This window comes from Coffea arabica, chromosome 2c, assembly GCF_036785885.1.
Source record: "Coffea arabica cultivar ET-39 chromosome 2c, Coffea Arabica ET-39 HiFi, whole genome shotgun sequence".
NCBI classification, from domain to species: Eukaryota; Viridiplantae; Streptophyta; class Magnoliopsida; order Gentianales; family Rubiaceae; genus Coffea; species Coffea arabica.
The window spans coordinates 26,744,483-26,768,221 of record NC_092312.1 but is presented as its reverse complement, the minus strand read 5'-3'; the positions used below and the strand labels follow the sequence as shown (position 1 = coordinate 26,768,221).

Below are 23,739 nucleotides of genomic sequence, written 5' to 3'. Positions count from 1 at the left end.
CCGGCAAAAGACGAAGATTAGCAGTGAAGAATCGGTCATCGATGATAGCGAAATGGGTGAAAAGGCAAAGGGATGAATTCATTGATCCGTACACATTATACGGTAAGAAATATTACAATCCATACACATTTCCTATGATTAATGGTGTTGTTTGTGTTTTGAGTATAAAGAAGTATTTAGTGAGAGTTTTTATTGGGTTTAGGGTTTGCTGAAGTGATCCGGTTGTTTAGAAAATGACATAAGAACGATTGACTTCCTTTTTTGTCGTATAAGTGGGTTGCAAAGGGTCCTACAAGAACCCTCTATCTTGTAATTTAATCATAAAAAATAAATTTTTCAAAATGCAGTTGTCTGATTCGGGTTAATTAACAAATGGGGGTTAAGTATTTTTATAAGAAGAACAGCATGTATGACAATAAAAAATGGTGATTAACAAGAATCATGTTGTTTGCCTTTGTTGTTGTTGTTGCAGTTCCTGATAGACCTGCATTTTCGATTAAACTCCACCACGGCGGTAAAATTGAAGGAGAGAAATACAAGAGTTATGTGGGTGGAGAGATTGATTATTTCGATCTTTGCCATGCTGATTTGATGTCGATTCATGAAATAAATAAAATGGTGGAAAGGTGTGGGCACAACGATACTATGTTATATTATTACATTGACCCTAGAGGGGATTTGAACCATGGACTGATGGAACTTCAAACGGATGAAGACATTATGCAATTCTGTGGTTGGGTTAATGAGTACAAGTTGATGGAAGTATACTGTCATCATTTAACAGTTGAGGAAATATATGAGTTGCAGAAGAAAAAGGAATTGGAACAGTTATCACAGACAAAGAGTTCAATGGTAATAGAGGAGATCTTTGATGATGGTGAAATTCTTACACAACAGGCAGCAATACCTCATAGACAACGAAAAGGAGTCCAAGCTAGTAGATCAGTTGCAGCTTTAGAGTGGACACATGACCATGCTGGTGAAGATGAAGATGCATACCAAAATTCTTCTAGGAGATGTAAGCAGGCCAACAACAATACACAGGAGTCCGAGCCACAAATGCATAGCCAAGTTGATAATGACCCAACTCCATCAAGTCAGAATAGGAGGGACAATGACAGTTCCAGGAATAGAAGAAACAGAGATAGGAGAAAATCTCGTACGTCGGAGGCCCTTTGTGGTGCTACAAAAAGAGTTAGAAAAGGAGGTGTATCAAATAATGGTACTGCAACTGAAGGTGCATCAAATGGAGGTGCAGCAGGTCAAGGTGCATCAAATGGAGGTGCAGTAGGTGAAGGTGCAACAAATGAAGGAGCAGCAACTGAACCTGTAACAGAAACTGGGGCAGCAACTGAAGCTGAAGCATGTGAAAATAGAGAAGGTGCAGCAACTGAAGCTGAAACAGAAGCTGGTCCTGAAACTGAAGCTGAAGCATGTGAAAATAGAGCGGAACACAACCCACTATTGGATGATATTGTGGAAGGGGAATTAAATAGTGATCCAGATTCAGAAGATGAAGATGTTCCTGTGAGATACACTAGTTTCAATGCTAGCAGAGATGGAACAGATCCCCATTTTCATGTTGGGCAAAAATTTGGAACCAAAAAATAGTTCAGAGATGCTCTCAGAAATTATGCAATTATAAGTGGAAGACCTGTATACATGTATACAAGTGACAAAACAAGAATGAGAGCTAAATGTGCAGATCCGTGTAAGTGGTACATTTATGCTAGCCACGTTCCTGCTTTGGGTACTGAAGACTTTGTAGTTAAAACAATTTACGATGTCCACACCAATTGCAGCCATGCTTGGAGAAACAAAAACATGACATCCAATTGGGTAGCCGACAAGTTTGAAGAGTCTGTTAGATCCAACATGAACATGCCTGTTAGGCAATTGTTACAGAGCATAGATGAGCAATATAGTTGCGAGATCACAAGAAACAAAGGTTACAAAGCACTTGCAATGGCTAAGGCTGCTATCAAAGGGTCAGCATCTCAGCAGTATATTGATGTTGGGAGGTACACATCAGAACTACAAAAAACTCACCCTGACACCACTATAGACATCAAGTATTCACCAAGAGCTGATCCTGAAAGTAATCCCAGATTCATGAGATTTTACTGCTGTCTGGGACCATTGAAAAAGGGATTTAGAGAGGGATGTAGGCCCCTTATTGCTCTTGATGGCTGTCACACTAAGGGGGCATATCCAGGGCAGTTGTTGACTGCTATTGGGGCAGATCCAAATAATGGTTGGTGGCCATTAGCTTGGACAGTTGTTGAGAAGGAGGCTCGGGAACAATGGCTTTGGTTTTTGAATTTACTGATTGGTGATCTAGAAATACCAGCAACTAGTAGTGAATACACTTTTATTTCAGACCAACAGAAGGTTAGGAGTACTGCTCTTTATCCTTATAGCATGTATTGTATAGGATAATTTTTGTAAGTGACTAAACTTAGAACTCTTTTATAGGGTCTTGATAGTGCACTGCTGGAGTTATTACCAGAAGTTGGCCATAGATATTGTGTACAGCATATGTACAGAAATTTCAAGAAAAAGCACCCTGGTGAAGTGTTTAAAGAAAAATTCTGGAGCATTGCAGTAGCATCAACAGTAGAGTTCTATGAGGCAGCGTTGGAAGAGCTTAGAGCATATGACCAGCAAGCTCACGCGTGGGTCAAGAGAGCTGCACCACCTCATCACTGGTGTAAGGCTTTTTTTTCACTTCACATGAAATCTGACATGCTGGTTAATAATTTATCAAAGACATTTAATTCTCATATATTAAATGCTAGAGAGTTGCCAGTGATTGGGATGGTTGAGTGGATTAGACAATTCATAATGGAAAGGATATCAAATAGGGTGTATTGGATGAGAAAATATAGTGGTCCTGTGGGACCAGCAATAAAGGCTTTGATTGAGGAGAGGGAAAAGTTTTCTAGGAAGTGGAAGTCAATATCAAATGGAAAAGGGGGATATCAGGTTAGGGGACCTAAGGGGGAACAATTTGCTGTGTACTTAAGAGACAGAACCTGTACATGCAGGTTGTGGCAAATTAGTGGGCTCCCCTGCTGCCATGCAATTTTTGCCATTTTAAAAATTGGTAGGAACTCAAATGACTATGCCGATCAGTGTTATAGTAGAGATCTATTCTTTCAAATATATGAGAATGTACTATATCCAATTAGTGGAAAGTCTCTATGGTCTCAGAGTGATATTCCCATATTAGATCCTCCACTTGCATGCGTCCAACCTGGTAGGCCCAAGAAAGCAAGAAGAAAAGATAGTTCTGAAAATAGAAGTGGTGTTCATGTGCGAACGAATAATGTGCAAAAATTAAGAAAGCATGTGATCATGCACTGTAGAAGATGTGGTCAGGCAGGCCACAATGCTGCTACCTGCAAAAGTGTTCCAGAAAATAATGGAGGTGAAGGCTGCAGTCAACCTGCTCCAGCTCCTAAACATGCTAGAAAGTCAAAAGGCACCAACAATGGCTCAAGCACAGCACATGGAGCTAATTCTCAGGAGCCTGATTTTGCTCATGTGGAAGTTCAAGGATATTCTTCAAGTTGTGTCAATTCTCAGCCACATGGAGCTGAAGAGCAAACTACTTCCCATAATGACACTAGTTCACATGCTGAACGTAATGCACAAGCTGCCACTAGTAGTACGAAAAAGCAGCAGATTAGAAAGACTAAGACACCTGTAGGTGTAAATTTTATTTCTAATTTTATTTTTAATTTTACTATGGTAAATAGCTATTGTTAATATTTATTGTACTTGTGTACAGGTGAGGAGAGTTAGGCCTGTCAATGATACCGACCAGTCTACTACAGCGGCCAACAAACAGTCTCTTCATTCAAAAAGAAAGCTGTCTGAAATTGACAAGATAAGGATCAACACCAACTATGAGTACTTGGGCAAAGAGCCTCCATTCAAGATTGGTAGATGGGCTGGAACATCAAGGAGCAGTAGAAGTGGAAGTGGAAGATCAGATTAAAGGACTTGTTTGCATAGCTTTTGTTTGGATGTATTCTATGTCTAGGACAATTCCAGATTATTTATATGTGAAACATGGCTAACTTTGTTGGCAGTTGTTTGGAATGACAGTGACAATTATCTCTTTTGTAAAGCAGCTGTTTGGAATGATAGTGATAATTATCTCTTTTGTTGTATTTGGCTTTATGTTTTCTGCATTTGTGACAATTATCTCTTTTGTAAAGCAGCTGTTTGGAATGATAGTGATAATTATCTCTTTTGTTGTATTTGGCTTTATGTTTTCTACATTTGTGAGTTACTTTTCTTTTGCACCACCCATATGTTGGAACTAATACTTCAGTCTTTTATTCATAAATTATAATTTCAAACATCCATGGTGTAAACAACACCAACCAAAATTGCGAGGTATATAAAAACACTACAACCTCAACAAAAACGAGCTGTGTATTAAAACATTTGACAACACTGATTTAGGATTTGGAGTACAACAATACTCTAGTAGCCATCAATTTGCAGCCTTCCAAACTTCTGTCCCTTGTTAGGCCCCCAAATCCACATTGATGCATTAACAATTGTCCAGGCTATAACAAAAAGAACAATGACCATTTTTTCACATTCTTTCTTCCAAGCTTCTCCTTCAAATTTTTTACTTTATCCTCCATTTTCTCAGTTTTCTTTTGCAACTTGAGAATTTGTTGCCGCAAAGTTTCATTCTCGGTTTCCACCCTATTTATTCTTCTTAAAAGACCGGGTATGACTTGTTTCAAACGCTCACACATTTCTTCATCATACCAATTCCAATAACCACAGCCATCAACCTACAAAAAAATTATCCAAATTCTTTTTAGCCGATAAATGTCTAAACAATTAAACATTAACCTAATTTAACGAATTTCCTATATCTTCACACACTTACCTTGCCATTAGCACATTCAACATATCTCCTTGCTGGGTTCCTATCAGTCCATGAAGTCTTCAAATTGGTTTTACTGCCACAAGAGCAGGTCGGAGTTGTTTCCTTGCCTTTTCCTCTCATGAAGCTTCAACACATTCCCAGCAAATTGCAAATCGAAGTTCTTTTCTTAGGTATTCCTCCAATGAAGCTTCAACACATTCCCAGCAAATTGCAACTTCGTATATTGTCCCTCCTACTCCATATTTGCAGAAGAAATCTATTACAGGATAAGGGTTTGCACTTCCTAATTGAACTTACGAGTTGTCTGACATTTGAGAGTGATTTATGGTAGAGAGTTTCAAGGAAAAGGCTGTGCAGATGAATTTGCCCCTCAAAAAGTTGATTTTCGTCTGTCCTGGCGGCACAAATACACGGAGTGACCAAAACGGTACAGATTTACTAGTTCAGTGACATTTCGCGCTAATAAAAAAGTTTAGTGACCAGAACCGGCACTTTGAAATAGTTTAGTGACATTTCGCGCAATTTGCTCAATAATATTTCACATAATCCTATCCGTAGTCCCTCACATTTTATAAAATAAATTTTTTCGTCTCTCACATTTCACAAAATGAATTTTTTTTCATCCCTTGTTCATCATGTGTTTGAATACTTTTTTCTTATTTTTAAAAATTCATGTACATGTTTATTTGATTTTACTTGAATAGTATGTATATCATATAACATATTTCTATTTGATTTCACCTAAATAAGCTAATTGTAGTTGTAGGTGAAATCAAATAGAAATATATATTAAATGCTATTTGTATTATTCAGGTGAAATCAAATAAACATATATATGGGATGTAAAAAAACCTATTCATACACATGATTAATGAAGGATGAAAAAATTTAGTTTGTAAAATATGATAGACAAAAAAAAATTATTTTATTAAATGTGAAGAACTATGGATCAGATTATGTGAACTATTATTTGACAATTTTGCCCCTAAAAATGATCATGTGTAAGGCACGTGATGGATTCCAACTAAAAACTAATCAGAAACCTAGATAGGAAACAAATTTGACTAATGTGAATTTATAAGGGACGTAAAATTATACTTTTAAAAGTAAGGCATATAAAAAGTCATTTTACAAAATATGAGATACATTTTGAATGATTTTTTTTTTTCAAAAGACAATGTAAATTAAAATATAACATACACTAGGTGATTTTGAATCACAAAAGATAATATAGATTGAAGTGTAACGTACATTAAATTATTTGAATCATAAAAGACAATAATAGATTGAAATATAACGTACACTAAGTTATTTTGAATCATTGAAGACAATATAAATTGAATTGTAACGTATGATATTTTAGTAGAAAATGTTGAGTAGTGTAGATACGCATTTTCTTTAAAATGTTGAGTAGTATAGATATGTGTTATCTTTAAATGCATGATTGCATCATTTAAAGATAAAAAAAGATGATTTAATGAAAATTAAAATGCCTAAAATCTCAAATTTGAATACATTTTAACGGTTATTTGTCAAAAAAGAGTGTAAGGCTTGGGAGCTTCTATCAAATGTGTTAGCAAAATTGAATAGTAATTTGTAACAATAAGAAAGGTTATAGAATATTTAAAAAATTCTAAAATTTGCGAAGATTAACTAGCTTTTGTAATTATTGAGATCTTATCACATTCTATTAGAAACATATAAGACAACTGAATTTCATGATCTACTCAATGATATTGTTTTCATGGATGAATTAGTTTATTAGGTAAACAAGCTTTTGAAACATGAAGCATTAAACTTAGATTTAGATAATTCTTTTAAAATTAGTTTATGCACATTGTGTATGTTTGTTTGTGTATCTTCTCATGAGATATAGAGGAATGAATTTTGTGATATAAGGAGTATGATTTTCTGAATTGAGAAGTATATGAATGTGTTTGGCTAGAACATTTTTTAAACACATGTTATTTCTAATATTGTTTTGTTTGTATCATAAATACATTTTTCAATCCCTTTTTTATATTCTTAACTATTTTTTTGCCTCACATGCATCACATCACAAAATTTGCTATATTAATTATTTCAAATAATATAGTAAGCGTGTTTGGATAGGAGATAATTTGAAAAAAAAATTATTTAGAATAGTACTATAACACTTTTTATGATATGATATATATGAAACAGAAAGTTGATTGAAAATTATATTTATGATACAAGCTAAATAATACTCTATCCAAATACACTCAATTTATTTGGAAAAAAAATTTGAAATAAAAGTGTAGCAAATTTTATGATGTGATATATGTATATACGTTGCAACTACAAATATAATTTTTTTATTAATTATATAACTAGACAAAATTTATGATGCAAGGTGGTTAGGCATTATTGAATAGGAAAACACGATAAAGATTCGAAATATATACAACAACAAATTATTTTCTATGGGAAAAGACAATATGGGTTGAATTGTAACATAAATTAGATTATTTTTAATAGGAAAAGACAATATAAATTGAAATGTAACTTACAGTGTGTTATTTTAAATCACAAAAGACAATATAGATCAAAGTGTAACGTATATTAAATTATCTTGAATCGTAAAAGACAATATAGATTGAAATGTAATGTACACTAAGTTATTTTGAATCGATAACGATAACATAGATTGAAATGCAATGTATGCTATTTTTGTAGAAAATGTTGAGTAGTGTAGATACGCATTTTCTTTAAAAGCATGACTGCATCATTTAAAGATAAAAAAAGACAATTTAGAGAAAACTGTAATGCCTAAAATCTTAAATTTGAATACATTTTAATAGTTATTTATCGAAAAAGACACTACTAAGTGAGAGTGTAATGCTTCAGAGCTTATGTCAAATGGCTTAGCAAAATTGAATAGTTATCAGTAACAATAGGAAAGGTTGTAGAATATTTGAATAATTATAAATTTTGTGAAGATTAACTAGCTTTTGTAATTAGTGAAATATTATCACATTCCATGAGAAATGTATAAGACCATTTATCCACCATACTAAAGAGTGCTTGGATTTAGCAATGTATTCAACGACATTATTTTCGTAGATGAATTAGTTTATTAGGTTAACAAATTTTAGAATCTATTATCCATCATTTCTCTAGCTGCCTCTAACGTATTAAAGAGCTTTATTTTTCATCTCAAAATCAATTGATAATGACATGAGTCAGTGGTCTAAGATCTTATGAATGTAATTGGAATTTCTTAAGGAATAATTGTGGATATTTAATCTTAACATCTCCTCTCACACATGATTTTGACTTAAGGCAGAAGTGAGCGGAGTCCTAAAATCTTCGAACTCATTGACTTGTAAATGCAACGTACGAGTGAACAGAACCCTAAAACCCTCCAAATTAGAAAAAATGGACGGAGTAACACCTTAGAAGGCTTGGATTTGTAAACTTGAGGTATAGATGAACAGAACCCACCCTAGAAACCCTGAAGTCACAAGTAATTGATCAAATTATAGGTGAAATTGTAAGCAGGTGAGGTTGATGAACAAAACCTGTGGCCCAATTATAGTATCATGTTAAAAAAAAATTGAATTTTTATCTCAAAACTAATTGACGCTGAGCAGAGTGACTCAAAATCTGATCATTAATGTGGCTAGACTACCTTTGGTTTTAAGTTTTAACATAATGTATGAAACCCTTGAATATGTAAAGACTCGTTCCAAATTCCAATGATGGTATCTGTTTTTCTTTCTGCGCTTTCTCGCGAGCCATGTATAGTTTAATGTTGTTGAACAAGGCCAAAAGAATATTTGACATGTATAGCTTCATAAACCCAAACAAATTTATGAAAGAATGACTTGAACAGCCAAAAAGCAAATGCTATATTTATTTTATTCTCATTACATATTGCATTGAGGTTTCATAAGATCTACCATTTTGGGTTCAAATTTACATCATCTCTCTCCAACATTTGCTCAATCATTAGCGTTATGTCAAAGTTGGAATTTTAATGACTTTTCTCAAGTTAAATATAAATGAGTAAATCTTTCCTACACTGATAGTGTATACACTATCATCGTTAGATTCATGATATGTGTGCAAAAGTTGAATTTCAAATTCAAATTTTGCATAAATTGTCAATCATCCAACGCTGATAGTGTATACACTGTCGGTGTAGAAAAGATTAATCCTAAATAAATGCCCTCATAAACAAGCTTAGGATGAATAGTTCTATAGTTCTATTTTGATTTTTACTATAGTATAATGACTTTAGTCTCGTGGTTATAAATTTGCCTAGTAAAAATTATTCTTTTTTTTTTCCGAAACGTTAGCATTTTATATATATCTCCGTAACTTGTACAGTGTTTGGACAACTGTCCAAAGAAAAGGAACAAATTGTCCTAGCAACTTACTGATGCACTAACATCTAATATTGGGATTCATCCATTCTTCATCTATCCAAATGTTTAGAGCATGTAAGCTCAACTTAATATATTCTACTTTCCTTGAAATAGCAAAAGAGATAGAGCACTTTTGAAACAGATTACAAATGGACCTTATATCCTCTAATAGAGTAGCCATCAGATGATTGTTGTGACTTGGTTTCTTTATGGCTTCTACCAGCTTTCGATTGTCTAGTTCCATTTGAATGTTCCTCCATCCTAATAAAAATTATTCATTTATTTTCTTTTTATAAGTAAGAGAATTTGAATCTAAAACCTCTTAGTTATAATTTTTTCCATTTTATCATTCAACTCAACTCCTTTCTCGTTCACCCATTCATTTCATTTCACTCTAAAAGGATACTTTCACAATGAAATCGAATGCCACTTGAGTGATACTCCTCCGTCCCACTTTGATAGTCCTGTTTCTTTTTTCACACAGTTTAAGAAAAAGTAGTTAACTTTGTTGGAAAAGTAAATTTAGATTGCTATTTTCCTAAAATACCCTCACATTAAATAGAGTACAACTTTATGGGAACTTGAATTGATGGTAAAAAAAGAATCAACTCTCATTAAATGGGGTAGGTTTATAGCAACAACAACTTGTATTGAATAAGGGTATTTTAGGAAAATGAAAATACAACTACATTCTTCAATTGGAAAGTGGACTGCAATTTGGGACAGACAAAAAAGGAAAACAGGACTATCAAAGTGGGACGGAGGGAGTATGATAAAATACAAATTACCACGAGATGGTGAAAAAAGAAAGGGAAAATTGATAAAGAAAAACCGCATAGCAATAAGCATGTGAAACTAAAGCCGTTTTAACAGCCGGTAGGAACTGAGAAGTGTGCGTGAGACAGAGTGGAAGGCTGGGAGCCGCATTCCCAGAAGCCTGTCTGCGTGATCTTTGCCGTACAGCTGTAGCAACCCCAGCAGCAAAGTTGTAAAAGTACTCCTCTCTATGATAATCTGCTATTACTAGGAGTCTAGGAAGAGTAGTATATTGGTCCCTACACAATCCAAGCTGTTTGGTCTCCTCACAACAATCCTCCTCAGTCAATGGGGATAAGCTTAATTATTGGAAAACCCAACTTACCTTGAAAACCCCATATAGATACTAGCCTTTTAAAAAAAAAAAAAAAAAAAAAACACATATCCAATACAATTAGCGAGTGAATCGCAAGGGAATCTTGTATAGCTCTCTCGTATACTAGGTTGGGAGCTTAAATTTTGTCGGGTAAAATGTTTCAATGCTTTTAAACTATTACAAATTTTAATTTTGACTTTTCAATTATTAAATAAATAATTTTAACCTTTCAATTAATTAAAATTTGCACTCATAATCTTTCCGTCAACTTAAATCATTCTCAGCCTTGGTAAAGTCCATCTTGTTGCAATAAAAATGAACAAGAACAAATAAGTTTTAGCTAATGTAATAGAGATACCAATTACTGGGCCAAAAACTTTACCCGCTTTATTTATGTCAAATATCTCATAAACGAATATGTACGGAATAGAAAGATTCCAGCCTCCCAAGTAAAGAACTGTTACAAAGAATGAAGAAAATGTCTAATAGAAACAGCACCAAAAGTGATAAAAACCATCTACACTGTTTTGTTGAAATAACGATTCAATTTGATGAAACGCTATGAATATATGTTTTAATTCGTTAGAGAGTTAAAAGTACCCATTTAATGATTGGATGGCCAAAAGTTAAACTTTGAAATAATTTGACAACCACTGGGGCATTTTCCCCTATTTTATTTGATCTTCCATGATCATTTCATTGTCTTTAACATATGTCGTTTAATTCATCAACTTAAAATTGAAACGGTTATGTAATAATGTGTTAGAGAATAAATTACAAGCTTTCGAACTCCGGATACGTTCTTGAACTATTTTTATTTCAAATACACATTTAAAGAAAATGTGAAACAACAGAATTCTTGTGAAAATAGTAATCATCTGAGCAAACTTTGATACTCTTGATATAGCTTCGAGGAAATTGGAAGGATATACCATATCAGTCCCACAATCCACCAGACTTTTGTCTTCCACAGGAAAAAGAACCCTCCATTGTCTTTTCAAGATGGATAACCATTCAAGTTTTTGCCACCAAACAAGTGAGAAATAACCATAGCTCTCCTTTTCGTGCAGTGAAATTGACTGGAAACAAACATTTTCTGAAGGCCTACGAAATTTGTCACTAATGGAAGCTTACAAAAGATAATGATTAATTATGGAAAAAGTCATCCTTCCTTTGTAGTTGATAATTCAGTACGTATTGCTATGCAAAGACTGGACAATTCAGTGCAAATTTGCAGCTATATAAAAGGCTAGATATTGCTACAATACTGTATAGCTTTTTGATTGGTAAGTACGAACCTAAGGAATTTTCAAGGTAGTACAGAGATGGCATTGGTTATTCAATTTCATTTTTAGCTTCAATAGAAATGCTAAGATTTTCTTTGTTCATCCTGCCAATTATTGGTTCAAGTAATACCTCTTCTTCAATAACAAAAAAAGAAAGAGGTAAATGAATTCGTTGGAAACAAGATTGAGAATTAGTAGCCCTCCAAATTATGGAAAAAGGGAAGACAAAATGAAGATGCAAAAGGGTTGGATTGAAAACGGGCAAGATGTGATTTTATGCCTTTCCTTGTACTGTTGCACAAGGACCACATAGCCCGGACCAGATTCCGAGAGCAACCCCACTTCTATGGTGAAAAACTTTTGTGGATGACCCTTTATCAAAAGTGGCTTAAATAATTCTCTGACTGTTTTTATTGGGTTAAAGATAGATAAAAACCACACAAGAGCACTGCCTAGAATTTATTTCCAGGACATGTTCTCTCCAACCATGAATGCTTTGTTCTAAATGATCTAAGAAAGATACATGAACTTCCACAATGTGGAAAAGTTCAATGATATCTATTTCCACACAAAAAACTATTTCTTCTTATGTATTTTCTCTATAATTTTAGCTTTAAAGGCCCGAGGAATTTGGTTATAACAACTAAAACACACTATAAATGATACATATGTCAATTTGAAAGAAAAGAAAGAAAGAAAGGTTAATGTTGTAGACATCATGCCTTCTCACAAATAGTTAACTTAGTGGTTGAGTACTTCCAAATCCCTGATAAAATAATTATCTGAAATTACAATTTGTGATTTTTTTTTCTTTTTTGTTGTTAGGGTGATTAGCTTTACGAGAGCTATAAGAAACACTTGGACAAAAGAAAAATTGGACTAGGGTTGGAATCAATCACCTGATAAATAATAGTTAAGAATAGGCTAAATTTTCAATTTGAAAAGAAAATTGTAGAGTCAAATTCTCTCGTGTACACAACTGGAAGTGGAGGAAGATAATTCTTGTTTGGATTGTAATTTTTTGGAGTTTTTGTGAAAAAATGTACTATATCGATTTGATATAAATGAGATAAAAAGGTGATTGAAAAATATATTTATGAAAAACGTAAATATTTTTTTTGGTAGAAAATGGCTTTCCAAGCAATTGTTGAGGTGCTAGTGGTACAAGATAGAAATTGGCACAGGTCATTGTAGAGGTGATCAAGTCCGTAATTCAAACGGACAAAAGGAGACAAAATGCACAGCATACTTAAATGGATAAGATCTTTAAGAAAGCAATTGAAAATTGATGGAGGCCACAAAGTCACATACTAGATACGGAAAATGGCAAAGATCTTTGTTCAGTGAATATAGAAAGCTATTAAGACATAGCCATTAAAGCAAAGGCTCTCCTCCTAGTTTCTGCCATCTGCAACTGAAAAAACTGCACAAGATGGTGGGATGAGATACATCATGGGACCGCTCAAGACACATTTTGCAAGCAAGGAATTGATCTCTCATTCCCTCCATTTCTCTTTCTTTCTCTTTTACCATTGTTTAGTCATACCCGGGTCCAGATTGTAAAGAAGCATTCCGCTATATGAGACCATCAAAAGTGGTCAAATAACAAAAACAACTTCATCAATTGTCTCTAACTGCCTTTATAAGTTGGAATGTTAAAGGTTGAAACTTTGTCTCCCATCAATTGTTATTATTACGTGATATCTACCAAATTCAAAGCGTATGCAGTATTGCACCCTTTTAATCTTGAGATGAGAGTCACTCCCTTTAGTTCTCTTTGGTCCAGTTAGATTCTCCCTTAGATAGATTGAAACAGGAGTGAGAGCAGGATTAATGTAGAAGTTACGGATTGATAGAAAATAAACCTTCATCATTCTTAGTCCCAAAATCCACTAACTATTATTTGCATGTGATTTGACTAGTATATGCGAGTTATCGATTTGCTTCAATCACTTTTTTTTTTTTTTTTTTGTACAAGAATTTTAAGAAGATAGGATCATAGGAAATTTTGCATTTCAAACTCACAGCGAGTGGGTTGAATTCGTATAGCGCTTTCCTTGTGCTTGATTTGAGCTAAAGTATTTGCTTTCCTTAAAAATTGAGCTCGGGATCGGTCTGACTATTATTTGACTTGAATTCGAGTTGAACTCAATTGAGCTAACAATTGACATTTGACACCAATAATTACAACAATTGAGGTTCAAGAAATGAGAGGGTGGGACTTAATTACAATGACGAGCTTGTGAGTTTGTACATTTAGAAAGGGAACTATAACTGTATTTATAAGTATTTGTTACTAGCATTGAAGGAATAGATATGGCTGGAGTAATATCCCTTTGGTTTTAAGACAATTTACAACAATATCAGCATCAGCAAAAGTAGAAGATGTTTGTTTAACTTGAATGATCTAAAGTTTTATTGCTATGTTGAGTTGTTTCATGCATGCGTTCAAGGTTGGTGATCAATTACTTTTGCGTATAAAAGTTATCTAAAAAAAAAAGGAAAGAATTTCAAAAATTAAAAACTAATTTATCAAGACAAAAAGAAGAAAAAACTAGAATAGTCTTACATTTTGTTAGGATTATTGTCTCATGTTTGTATTTCAAATGGTCTACACTGCGGACCAATCAGTTCACTAAACGAGGCCCAAAACTGCAAAGCAAATAATGAATGGGCTTTTGCCTCCTTGGAAAGCCCATTTAATGATTGCCATCGTAATGCCTATTGTTTATTACTTTATTGTTTATCATGCAATTTGGCCTTTAGGGTAGCGTGAGTGTTTGGCATACTTCTATTTCCAGAAAAAGGGCTAAGTAACCCTTGAGAGATATTAACAGCTTTCACGATCCTCCACACAAGGTGAAGAAGCGTCCATAGAAAGACTTGTGGGTAGAATGCATTGTTGAATCTCGAGGAAACTCAACCTTATACGAACAAGCTTCACAGCGTGAGTTTGGAATAGGAATTGGACTAGGAGCTACTGATAAATCGACTTATTTACCAGCGCTTCGTTCAAAGATTGATTTGAATTCGATAAAATTCAAACCCAACGATTCAAGTTGTCATACGGATCAACTTCCGTGTCCATACATAATATTGAGAGCTTCTCAAGCTTATCAACTATTCATAAATTTATAATTTTTGTAATATATTGTTATTTATATATAGTTATGAAACTATTGAAATTATAGAATGTTTGTTTTGGACAAATTACAATCTTTACCACTCTATCAAGCTTGATTGCCCTAGAGTTTAGGCTTGAGCTTGGACTCGAGTTAATCTTGTCAAGTAGGCTAATCTTGAGCTTGAACCACTAGTAATTTTTTTTTTTGGATGATACTCATCAAACCTCACTCAAATTAAAGATAAGCTAGGTGATTAATTACCTTTGAACTTGAACTTGGCTACACCAGTGCCAGGGCTTGACTCAATTCAAAAACACCCCTACTTGAAGATTTCGAGTAGCGATTTGATATATGTGAGGAAAAAAGGTGATAGGAAAATGTGATTACGGAAAATGACAATATTTTCCGACGGAAACAAGCAATCCAAGCAGAATTTCAGAATCTCATCGTTGGCTCATACAGCTTATTAGGTTTCAGGTACCCTTATAGTTGCCAGTAAACAGCATCAACCATTTTCCACTGGATTGCTACACGATCACCCAAGGTGAAAGACCATTATGTACTACTCATTTATCGAAGGCTGGACATTGAGCTACTCTTCAAGCAGGCCAGCTCGTTCTTGTTCATAGCTTACTTCAGTTTTGAGTCGGTTAAAGTCGAGATCGAGAGCTTCCAGTTTGATCTCTAGATCTTAAAATGTTTAACTAAACACATTACATCTCTGTATCCAAGAATGGACATGTAGAAATGAAACAGATATAATAAAGGGGCATCCAAGATTGAGGACAGCTTAACAGATTGGCCTTGCAGCAGTTGAAGACAGCTTAACAGATTGGCCTTGCAGCAGTTGAAAGTACAAAACACTCAAAGACATGCGCAGGCACCTTGAGGCTTGCTATTTATGAAAATCAGCATAGACATTTCGCATACAAGGAATAAAATTTTGAAGTGATTTAGCCCCAAGTATAAAATAAAGAAACAGAGAATAGTACGAAACATAAAGGACCTAGCAGTTTAGACACTGATGCATATAATTTCAGGTATGCACTTGCCAGGATGATAAGGCCAAAAAGTTGCACAGTTGTATCTCTCACTATGGAAAGCAATTCAGGCATTGTACATGACATACAAGCCTCTCTTGAGTAATTGAAACTCAAAAAACTAGCAACTGCATCCGCGGCTGCAACAATATAAGATGTAGAAAGCGATGAACGGTTCAATAAAAAAAGGTTCAGGGTGACACCTGTAAAGGTGTCAAATTATTGAATCAGAAAGCCTGGTTAAGGTCCCACACATGGGAGATTTTTTCACTGCCTAATCTTCAAAATCTTGAGGACAAAAAACCAACTCTTAAGCACCACCGCCAGATCCATACTTCTTTCCTAAGACAAGCACTTGCAGTTTGTCGTAGCCAGCAAGCACACCAGCACCAGCAACAGCACGTAAGATGTTTGCAGCACCTCCCTTGAAGAGAGACTTTACACCCTCATTCTTCACGATCTGAGTAAATGCATCTAGGGAGCTTTTGTACTTCACTGCCTCACCAGATGTCATCATCATTCTTCTTCGGACAGTATCAATTGGATAAGACGCAAGGCCAGCACCATTCGTAATCACCCAACCAAGGGCAAAGCTAGCAAAGAAACTATCCTGAAAACCAGAAACAGCAAAAGAGAAGGTACAATGAAGCTAGATACAAAAATTATGGACTTGTAGTAGTAAAGGAATTCTAGAGCATAATAAGGATCACATGCATCAATATTTGCTTCTTGCATGTCCTCTGTATTTAGCTACTAGCTCAAAGCAAATAGAAGAGAAACACTATAACACAAAAATAATTAAAAAAAATTCATGAAAATGTGAATCACAATCAGTCAATCAATACTTCATGACAAATGATGATGACAAGCACTGGTCTCATCGATTATTTACCTGCAACTTGCCAGTGAGGACCACTGGCTTCACAGAATCATACAGTCCAAAATAGAGACCACGATAAACAATGATTCCAACACAAGAAAGATTGAATCCCCGATAAAGTCCAGCAATGCCATCAGAAGCAAAGGTCTTACGGTAGACATCAATCAAGCCGTTGAACTGCCTCTCTCCTCCCTTCTTTGCAGCCTTGGCATCATTTGCCAATCGAGTTCGGGCATAGTCCAGGGAAAAGACAAAGACGAGGGAAGAAGCACCAGCTGCACCACCTGATGCCAAGTTTCCAGCAAACCATTTCCAGTATCCATCTCTGTCTTTCTTATAGTTAAACAAACTCTTGAAGTAATCTTTGAATGCAAAATTCAAAGCCTGTACAGAATCCATAAAATAGTCAGGCAAATTGAGAAGAGAAGTAGTACATAATTAAGGATTAACAACACGGGAGTTGACCAACCTGAGTAGGGAAGTAACGAATAACATTAGCAGTGTTGCCTCTCCAGAGAGAAACAACACCTTCATCCCGGACTGTTCGTGTGAAACAGTCACCAATCCCCTTGTATGGTTCTGAAAGCCGACCAGCCTTTATCATTTCATCCTGATTTTGAATTAATAGCTTCACACGCTCAATTGGAGCAGCAGCTGTTTTTGATACAGCAGCAGAGACCCCTCCCATGAGAAAATCAATCGCAAAGCTGGCAAATCCCTTTTCTGAGGGGGCTTGGACAGAAACTGGAGATGCATATGATGCTATCATAGACAGGTTTTGTGTTGCTTGACATGACTGTAGCATCTGATATTTGAATGCAGGATTTGCAAAGTTTCCATAAGCAAATTTTCTTTGATGCAGATAAGGCTTCTGGAAACCACCCTCACAGGCTTGAAGATCTTTAACAGTGGTCGGTGCATGGAGCTTGGCAGCCATCTTCTGAGCGACAGTGGGATATTGTGTCTGATCAATCATCATTTTTTCTGCCACGAAAGAAAAAAACAACTATCACCGCGTGTAAGCTAGGCTATATGGGGAAAATAAGGAATAGAATATAAGTATATACATACATGATGGAAGAAAAGGAGATAATGTGACACAAACTGACTGACAACACGATAGGGAACTAACCCAGATGTTACATATAGAACTTTAATGTCAAACTTGAGGGCACACATTGACAGATTATCAAAATGATTGACAAAACCTTAATCTGTAAGATTGACAAAATGATTATGTAAAGGTAGATTAAAAGCAAGGCACAACCATGGCAATGAAGATCAAGAGTCCAATTTCCAACCAGAAAAGGCAGAGAACTTTAAAGAAGACAAGTTGATAACCATACAAATATGAGAGTAACATAGACAAAAAGACTGAGTTAAGATGTTATAGCAATTGCCACTATTGCACTATCCTCAACTGCCACCAAGGTTGCAAAATAGCAATCAGATATCTAGCAGGGCAGCTCTTACAGATCTTTTCTCTAAGAATAAAAATCATCATCCTAATCAAAATCCATCACCGTATCTAGACGAAAGCAATATTTATTATCAACTCTCACAAGCACCCACTGCTAAACAGCAGCATCATCGTAAAATCAAAACTGTACTTGGAAGCCGCTTACACATATATTCATTTTCAAAACGAAACCATTTCTGTTCTTCACTTCCTAGAACAACAAAAAAACCCATTTGTAAATGAAATTGGTTAGCAGAGGCAAGCTGACTCCACTGACAATAAAAAAACATGACATCTCTCAAGCAAATGAATCAATTCTCCGACACTCAAATTCATATTGAAACAAAATCCAAACACAGCCTCATCTCAAAACTCTGTCACAACTTATACGCAAACATATTTGTAGTAAATCAAACATCCCAAAAAGACTAAATCGGAGCAAAAACCGCAAACTGACATCAAGAGACTCATACCCTTCGGAATCTACTAGTCAAACTCCAAACACTTCATATATAAATTCCATAATAATATGCAACAGAAAAAACAGAGCAGTCCCAAGAAATTGGAACCCTTTAAGCAACACGAAAAAAGAGTCCCAAAAACGATTAACAGATCTAAACTTAAAATCCGCAAATGAAACAACCCAGAACACCAAATCTTCTAAATCAAAAACCCAGAAAAAAAATTAAAAATTCTACAGACAGACATCAAGACAACTGAATATCAGGGACAATTTCATGAAGAAATGAGAACATCCATGAAGAAATATAGGCATTTAATCTATTCCAAATCAATAAAATGAAGAAAAGAAGATTCATGAATTTATCCGTACCCAGTAGAGTGGGATTCGTTTGTATAATGCAATAATGCAAGTGTGTCCCAAAAAAGATTAACAGATCTGAACTTAAAATCCGCAAATGAAACAACCCAGAATACCAAATCTTCTAAATCAAAAACCCAGAAAAAAATTAAAAATTCTACAGACAGACATCAAGGTAACTGAATATCAGGGACAATTTCATGAAGAAATGAGAACATCCATGAAGAAATATAGGCATTTAATCTATTCCAAATCAATAAAATGAAGAAAAGAACGGTAGATCCATGAATTTATCCGCACCTAGTAGAGTGGGATTCGTTTGTATAATGCAATAATGCAAGTGTTTGATCGATTGATCTACCTGATCGTAGTAATAAGCTGAGATGTTGACTTTGTGAGAGTCTCTAACAAGCGGGCCGGGCCGGGCTGGGCTGCGCTCCTCTACCTTTGCGTTTTCCTGGCTGGTTCTCAGGTGAAGGAGCCGAAAAAGGGAGGCGAAAGGCGGAGCAAGAAGCGAGGAATCAGGGTTATGGTTTTTATAGAGGTGTCATTTTCCACGCCTACAATTTTTACGTAATTTTCCCTTTTTCTTTTTTCTCTTGTTATGGTTAAAAAAAAATGGATGGTTGACAAATTCAAGTAATTGTTACCAGCCACAACACCTTTAGGAATCAAACATTTTTACCCTTTGTGCTTGACTTAATTTTGGCATGTTAATTTATCATATTTCTTTTGCTTTTGGAAGAATCTTAGACATTAACTATCATCAATTTGCTTGGAGCTAAAGTAAAAAATAGTTGTACAAAAATGTTTTCTTTCATATTAAAATTTAGAAGAAATGGTATCTTGAAAACATTAATGGTTTATTTTTCGATTATTAGAGAAAGAAAAAATCCATTTAAAAATAGGAAGAAGATTGTATGTTGAAAATCTTTATTTCTGGGCGTCCAATAAAACTTTTTTTGGTAAGAGACTCTGATATTTATATATAACTTTATTGGTTTAGTAGCTTAATAAGTCTGCAAATCAAATGTGAAAGGTTGGAAAGGAGATTGTCTTCAAGCATTCTTTCATTAGAATTGCTAGAATTGTTGGTACTATTATTTACATTATTTGGCATATTGGAGGAAAGTTTAAAGGACAAAGACAAATTTTAGATCTTCTCCTGAGATGTCATATGACCTAAATAGTGATTATATAGGTCATGTGATTAGTTTTGTATATAGTTCACATAGGTTATATATAAATAAAGACTTTTTGTTGAATGATCACTTTCTACTCTTTGTTTACATTACTAAGGTCATCAATAAAAAAAAGCTTACTAGACAGTTTGATAAAATTACTAAGGTCATCAATAAAAAAAAAACTCACTTGAGAGTTGCATAAAATCATGTTTGGATAGTCTCGTCAAACACTAAAAAAATGGAGCAAAATTGGAGATAAACAATGGTAGAGAAATGTCAAGGCCTCAGCTAGAATATGAATTTAAGTGAATTATTGTGCAAAAGGGTCACATTTTAAGCATTACAATTTTATCTTTTTTTTTTTTTTTTGAGGGATCCAAATGCCACATTCAAATCCTCCAGTTGGTGATTAAAAAAATAGCACAAAAGTTCAAGTGTGTTGATCTAAATTCGAGGAAATTACGGGGTCGTGGACTTTGAACTTTGACGTTGCCAAAGACGACTATTGATGGTCGGCATTGGGCGGGCCAATCTTCCTTCCAGGAATTGTGGCCAGCAGCCGACGAGACCAAATACGCCACTTTCCACGAGGCAACGCAGGGTACTTGTGGATTCAGCCGAACAATCCCAAGGGGAATATTAGGGCATTTAGTCCTATTTAAATGTTAGGACACAAATTGATTGGATATTACTGCTGTCTACAAATTAGTCCCAATATTTTGAATGTTATTCCAAAAGAACCCAATGCAAGATTAGTAAACGAGAACCAAACATTTTTGTCATGTTGAATTAGAGGACTATTTGGGCACTTTGCCCCTTTCTATTCTTAAACTTATAAATTTGGTTACTTATTGTCAACCAAAAAGTAAAACTATTGTTGCTTTATTTTTCTTTTAAAGTATGACGAGAAATCTTTTTTATTGGGATGAATTACGATCCAATAATAGAAGGAAAGACACATAGGAATTAGGAACTTCTTGATGCGGGAGGTCGTATCCCTAAAATTTGTTCATAAGCTCAAATTAGGTTTGATTTATTTATTTTTTTCAATTGGCTAAAGTTTCTTCAATGTGCTTTTTATTGAATTTTGTTTTTACCATATTTTTTTCCGGTCTATATGACGCAATGATAAGACGACCAAAGTGCATTTTGGCTTAGTTCAACAGCTTATTTCAGTTCCACAAAAAGATTGTTTTAAAGAAATGTCCAAACAAAAAAGTTAAAACGTAAAAAGTTCATTGACGAGTGCCTATTTTAGAGAAGTGAGTAGTGAAGGTGTACACCATGTATTTAACAATTGAATTATAAATTGTATCATGGTTTACATTGTGAAATATATATACACACACACTAAAGCAGCCTATATATATATACACATATGTATATATGACACACACACACACACTATATATATATATATATATATATGTATATATGGATGGGCACACACACACACTAGAGCAGCCTACATCTCTGATTATATTTTATTTCCAAAAATGACGATTTCGTATTTCAAAGCTTACATCTGAATAACATCTTCACCGCATTAATTACAAAAATTTTGAGAAAAAAGACATGATGCTTCAGTACTCCTGACATGGTAACGAATTATTTCATTAATAATAGCTTGCCATTTAAACATGGGAAAAAGAAATGCTGGCTCAAGGCACAATTATTTGTTGTCTTTTTCCACGTACCAAATTCTCACTTCTTCTCTTGTATATAATTCCCTGTTCTATATAAACGCGGTAACTCCTAATTCACCAGAGCATATCATGACCAATGTGAGTCATTACAACAGCGAAAAGCCTTTTCAGCTTGCTTGTTGCACTACTTTGCTTTGTCCTCGCAGCATCATTTTCATTTTGGGATGTTTTTACGGGTAAATATCATCTTCATGTAGTCAATGGCCTTCCTGATAATTCCAACCCTTTAGTTCTTCGTTGTCAATCAGCTGGAGATGATGATTTAGGGTATCACACCCTCTATATGAATAACGAGTTTCGGTGGACGTTTCATGAGAATTTCTTCATTTGGTCGACACTATTTTTCTGTCACTTTTACTGGAGAATGAAGGACACAAGATTTGATGTTTTCAATAAAACTGTAAGGGAACAATGTGATGGCGGTGACAGTATATGCTATTTGCTGGTTAAAGAAGATGGTTTCTATTTTGCTGCCAATACAGCTAACCTTCACCATATGATTCGAGATAGGGCAAATTATATTTTATCCCTCTGTGATTTAATATTTTTTACATAATCCTCCTATGATTTTAAAAACTATATATAACTTCTTTATAGTTTGGATTATAGTGTCAAAGTGACGGAAATAGTCATCCGTAACGGAACTTCTAGAAATGTCGTAATTACCCTTATAAATACATGACACACTAATCCCGTATAATTTTTATATTTTACTATATAACCCCCTTATAGTTTAATACTTTACCATATAGCCCCATTATGGTTTTCAAAATATATACACATAACTCCCCTAGATTAATAAATAATTTTCAACTTTACATAAGGGTATTTTTGACATTTTAGATGACTCCGTTACGAATGATCATTCCCATCGTCACTTTGACATTTTAATCCAAATTATGATGGGGTTATATATAACTTTTGAAACCATAGGAGAGTTATGTAAAAAAATGCTAAATCACAGCCTTTGAGATATGCAGACAGCTGGTAATCTCTGCTTTTAAACTCAGACCGGACCGGCCAATTGTTCAGTCCGAGTTAACCATAAAAACCAGAAAATTAAAAATTCGGTCAAACTAGGTCAAAAACCGGGTTTGACCGGAAAAATAAGAACAAGGTCTCTTTTTTTTAAATTTTTTTTGAAAGGTCAAAATATTTTTAATATTATGTTTTGACCCCTAGGTTGTTAAAAATTATTAATATACCTCAAATATTTCATACTCTATAAATGTTGTCTTAAAATTTGGTGTTATTTTTCAATTAAGTCTATAATTTTAATTCTAAACTTGTTAATGCTCATTAAATAATATAAATTGCTACTTGATTGTTCTAATTTCTTTGTATTTTCTTGTTAAATATATTTGAAACATCAAATATATATGAATATATCTTTATTAGTATTCACATGTTATTAGATATTTTACATATAATATTTTAATTTTTAAATAATTTTTATTTATGACATCATCCCGTTCAACCCTGATCGAATCTGGTTGAACCCATTCACCCCTGAGCTCGACCGAGTCGATACCCCGTCCGGTTCTAAAAACATAGCTGGTAATAAGTGAAAACTAGTTTAGTTATAATGATGTCCGGATGTAGAGATGGATAAAGAGTAATTAATGCTTTTGCACCTCTTTTCAATTATGTTTGATATTGTTCAATTCCAAATATGATGATAAATGTTCTCAAGCCACTAGTTGTCAATGATAATGTAGTTTAGGTACTTCAAGTGAATGCAAAGGAAGACATTTTTTTTTGGATAGGAATTGTCGACAAAAAATTATTTTCTTGTATC

At 34.4% G+C, this 23,739-nt stretch overlaps 2 protein-coding genes across 3 annotated transcripts; one reads left to right on the top strand and one right to left on the bottom strand.

Annotated features, from left to right (window-relative positions):
- The first annotated feature begins 1,686 nt into the window (after positions 1–1,686).
- LOC113724169 (uncharacterized) lies at positions 1,687–4,003 on the top strand. The gene is made up of 3 exons (XM_027247096.1): positions 1,687–2,391; positions 2,476–3,708; positions 3,794–4,003. Exons 1-3 carry the CDS (start codon positions 1,687–1,689, stop codon positions 4,001–4,003), a joined length of 2,148 nt encoding a protein of 715 aa, XP_027102897.1.
- Positions 4,004–15,865: 11,862 nt separating this feature from the next.
- On the bottom strand, positions 15,866–19,572 carry LOC113727078 (ADP,ATP carrier protein 1, mitochondrial-like). Of its 2 annotated transcripts, none has more exons than XM_027251055.2 (4): positions 19,413–19,572; positions 17,242–17,756; positions 16,785–17,156; positions 15,866–16,502 (listed from the first exon to the last, which is right to left on the bottom strand). In XM_027251055.2, the coding sequence occupies exons 2-4, from the start codon at positions 17,749–17,751 to the stop codon at positions 16,203–16,205; spliced, it is 1,182 nt and encodes a 393-aa protein (XP_027106856.1). In that variant the 5' UTR covers positions 17,752–17,756; positions 19,413–19,572; the 3' UTR covers positions 15,866–16,202. The 2 variants fall into 2 exon arrangements, with proteins under 2 accessions (XP_027106856.1, XP_027106857.1); XM_027251056.2 differs by having other exon boundaries at positions 17,242–17,778; positions 19,413–19,569.
- Between the last annotated feature and the right edge of the window lie 4,167 nt (positions 19,573–23,739).